The following is a 4,176-nucleotide window of genomic DNA, read 5'->3' as shown; positions in this document are numbered from 1 at the left end:
GTGATGGTAGGGTGTATCGGGGTTTATCGATTATGTAACAGGCTCCTCTAGTGGGATATGAAGCACTGCCAAGTCCTTTGAGTTTTAAGCACTGGCTTGTAGTTCTCTGGCGGGCATTTTTGTTACTAAATACCATAGTTTAGGGCTGAGCATAGTGGGGTATCTAATCCCAGTTTGTGTCTCAGCTATTGTGGGTTCATTATTTAGTAAAGTCACTTTAGTAGTTTATTTACTTTAGATCTTTAGCTTTTTACAGCGGAGAGCTAATTTAACTTTATTATACTTACATTTTAACCACACTTTACTGGGTGGGGGCAGGTTTGCATTCCCTCCAGGAGATGCGGGGCTGTGAGATCATGGAAGACAACACCACCAGAGCCTTCTGGGAATTCTGTTTAAATGGGGAGCCCTTTCTATCCTACGACCCGGAGACTCTGAAATGGATGGAGCTCAGTTCCTCATCCCAGGCCTGGGCTCGGAAAATCAAGGAGTCCTGGGATAAAGATGAGAATAAACACAAGGATTATAGTCACCATGTGGAAGCCGAGGCTTGTGAAAAACTGCGAAACCTGGCCACCTGGAGAGACTTCACAGAGAGGACAGGTACTAAGCCTGGAGAAGGGCCCTCATCCCCTGGGTCCCCTTCATTCTGTATTACCTGAGCGAATCTTCTCTGTCCTGTGGGATCCATGTGTGCTTTATTGGCACTTTTTTTTTTATTTTATTATATTGTGTGTGTGTGTGTGTGTGTGTGTGTGTGTGTACCGTCAAATCAGATCCGACTGGTACAGGAGGAGATTGTTCCTCCTTCTCCAGGAAGAGCATCTGGTGGATCTTTATTGGCACTTTTGTGTTCTGAGTTGCTTGTCCTGTTAAAGTTACTGGTTAGACACACATAGATGGGTAGACAAATGACATGTCCGGTACATTCAGGAAAGCAGTGGGCCCTCAGATAGAACACTGACCTGGGAAGCTGAGTGTTAGGACCCTCAGTCTGGGAGGATCTCACAGCCACGTGGCTTTCCCCTCTGGCGCCAGCTTGCCTCAGCCTGGAGAGTTCCTTCTTAGTCCCCATGACCCAGGAACCACCTAGTTCTTCTCCCTCCAGCATCAACATGTGGGTACAGAAAGGGACGGTAATCCGAGGTCCCATCTTCCTGCCAGTCTCAGAAATTGTGATCCCAGGGTCCCAAATACACTGTGTGCAGCAGGGAGTCAGAGGGCTAGTGGCTAAATGAGCCTTCTGCTCAGAGCAGGAATGTGAATGTGGAGAGGATCAGCCATGTTCTGTCTCACTCAGACTTGGAAGCAAAGCTTGGCCGCGTGTCTCACAGGTTCTAACCTCTCTCTTCCCAGTGTCCCCAGTGGTGAATGTGAGCCACATTAACACCACAGCGGACAGTGTCACCCTGAAGTGCCAGGCTTCTGGTTTCTATCCCAGGAATATCTCACTGACCTGGCTGCAGGATGGGGACCCTCTGAGCAGCCAGGACTCCCAGTTCCATGGGTGTGTCCTGCCTCATGCAAATGGAACCTATGAGACCTGGGTGTCCATAAAGGTTCCCCATGGAAAGGAACAGAAGTACAGCTGCCGTGTGGAACACAATGGAAAGAAGAGTACACACCCAGAGACCTTAGGTGAGTACAGGCAACCTTGGAAGGCTCTGACCCTGGGAGTTAGGGGCTAGGGTGGAGGAAAGAAGAGCCGGTATATAATAAAGTTGTTGTGGTTGTTGTTTTTGTTTTTTAGGGTCCCCAGGACATTGGTCAACATGGATGATCATTTTTGTTGCTTTTGTTATTGTTCTTGGTGCTGCTGGTATTGTCTTTTGGTATTGCAAGAAGAAATCAGCACATGTGGGAAGCTCAAGTGAGAAAACTGCAGTATGATTGGCAGTAGGTAGGTCCCTGCCAGGAAAGAGGCTTTTCTTCTTGGTTAAAGATGGAAAAAATAACAGGAGATAAAAACCTGAGATTTTTGGAAAGACAATTGTGAGCCATATCTGCAATAAGACCCTTCCTTCGGTCCTTCCCAAAGCCAGGACCAGATGAGAGTCCTCAAATGTTCAGCCTGAGCCCTTTGCTCCCAGGGTGGGGTGGGGCTGAATGAGAACCAGGCTCCTCTCTGTACTCTACTTTCTCTTTCCATCCCTTAAGCAATCTCTCATCACATGAGATGTGGTGGATGTTTAGGGGCTGATTGACAAGGGCCTGGATAACAGAGGTACCAGAGAGAACAATCATATAAGAGTTTTTAATATGATTCACTTTCAGTTCATAAGTGTGATGATTGGGTGCTTATGCTTTTCTATGATATGTGCCTCCCTTAAACTTTGTTAGGATGTCGTCATATTACCTGTCTATCGTGAAAAGACCAAAAAAAACCCCCAAATAAACAAAAAAACCCACAAAAACCCAAGGAGTTTCTAACCTGACAAGACAGGCTTCACTTAGACAGTTGAGTTTTGTGCTCCTGTGTTGGGCATCCTCTGTGCATTCAGCAGTCCCTCAGCTCTCTCCTGCAGACCCGAGTCTTGGGTTTGATTTCCTTTGGAAAACATGCTCTGTGCTCTCTGTTAAAGTTCCCCTCGTGTCTTTACGTTCCTTCTGCTTCCTTGTGACAGAAGTGAAGAGAAGATGAGCAGATGTTCTAAGCAATTTGGGAAGACAGAGCAGTACACCTCAGGGGGGCTATGGTTTTGTTCTGCCTCAGGGTTTCCTCTTCATCCTCCCTAGGGACGGTTCAGAGGGGACATATACTGGGGTCATTTTTCTGCATTCTGTGGCCTCCTCTTGTCCTTTCTGATCTACTTCCTCTCTCTCCTGGTGTCATAGGCCTGCAAATGTGAAGTAAGGGATCACTAGCAATCAGATTGATTGAGGAGAGTGGAAAAGAGAATAAAGGAAATTAATTTTATGTTTTATCATAAAGTAAATTAAATACATAACCCAGAGAAAGAATGAAGCTCAGGTTCCCCAAGGGACAGAAGGGGTGTGTCCTAAACCAGTGGTGGCATTTGTCTGGAAAAGGTGTGACAGGCATGTGCTAATTTTTCAAAGTCCTCCTTAATTTTTTTTATTCCAGAACACTTTGTATGTGTTTACTCAGATAAGGTCAATTAGATGTCCAGTGACTGAGTGAAAAGTTCAACAGCAGTGGAGGTCCAAGTGCAGCTTGAGAGCCTGCTGGGTATCGAGGGGTCAGGGGAGACAGGACCTCCATAGTGAGGAGTGCTCTTGGGTCAGGACAGATACGGACTCTGTGCTGGCCATGTTTTCTTAGTTGGACCATTGGCCACCCTGAATCTTCCAGGTAGGAGCTGCTGGCTCAGGGTGTGGTGGGCAGCTGTGGAAAGGTGGCAGTCAGTGCTTGTATTTGAGCCAGGTCAGGAGAGCAGGAACAAGCCCTCATGCGTATGTATGAACATCTCATCTGCAGGTGAAAAGGATGGATAACTTAGGGAGAAAAGGAACTACGTGACACCTTAATCCACGTCTAGGAGAATTGGAGTTGGGGCCTCATTTTAGAAAGTCCTCCCATTCTATCAGGAGATGAGTTAGTACTCAAGCAGAAGAGGGATTGTGTTTCTGTTCCTAGATCTAGTCCTTGAATCCAGCCATCTTTTCTCTAGTGTGGCGGGTGACAAGTAGGGACAAATGACAATGTAGATATAGTGCTAAGAGGAGACTAGCAAGATCTGGGAAAAGTAGGGTGACAGGCAGAGGAGAGAAAGGGTGTTATCGTCCCTGAGGCCAAAGTCAAGTCTATTTTTGGGACTTTAGAGAGTGAGGAGAAACTGTGAAGGATTAGAAACTTACTTTCTGCAAATACTGAATACTCACTAATGTTTCTTAATGGTTTTTCCTTTAACTCCAGAGTAAATGAAGCGAAGACACAGGAATGGACAGCAGTGGGGACAAGCAGACCACAATGGTGCACAAGTGTGTCATTCTCTTTCTCTCTGCTCCTAAGTGACCATGTTCACTTGAAATAAATGAAACATAAAAACAAAAAATTTAGGCGAGCTCTGGTGGCCTAGTGGCAGGAAGCTGCACTGCAATCCCAGAGGTGCATGGTTCAAGTCCACCAGATGCTCTGCTGAAGAAGGAGGAATAATCGCCTCCTGTACCAGTCAGATCCAATTTGACAGTACACACATAAAATAATAATAAATA

At 46.1% G+C, this 4,176-nt stretch overlaps 1 protein-coding gene across 1 annotated transcript in view; it reads left to right on the top strand.

Annotated features, from left to right (window-relative positions):
• Positions 1-4,176, top strand: part of MICA (MHC class I polypeptide-related sequence A) — an 83,634-nt gene that overhangs the window by 77,317 nt on the left and 2,141 nt on the right. The window contains exons 3-4 of the mRNA XM_006896270.1: positions 319-603; positions 1,357-1,638. Of these exons, the coding sequence (XP_006896332.1) occupies positions 319-603; positions 1,357-1,638 (567 nt within the window). The remainder of the gene's footprint in view (positions 1-318; positions 604-1,356; positions 1,639-4,176) is intronic.

This window comes from Elephantulus edwardii, unplaced genomic scaffold (genome assembly GCF_000299155.1).
Source record: "Elephantulus edwardii isolate Elephantulus edwardi_28Jun2011 unplaced genomic scaffold, EleEdw1.0 scaffold00184, whole genome shotgun sequence".
In the NCBI taxonomy this organism is placed as follows: domain Eukaryota; kingdom Metazoa; phylum Chordata; class Mammalia; order Macroscelidea; family Macroscelididae; genus Elephantulus; species Elephantulus edwardii.
Note: the sequence above shows the minus strand (reverse complement) of the source record. Positions and strands in the feature narration are given on the sequence as shown.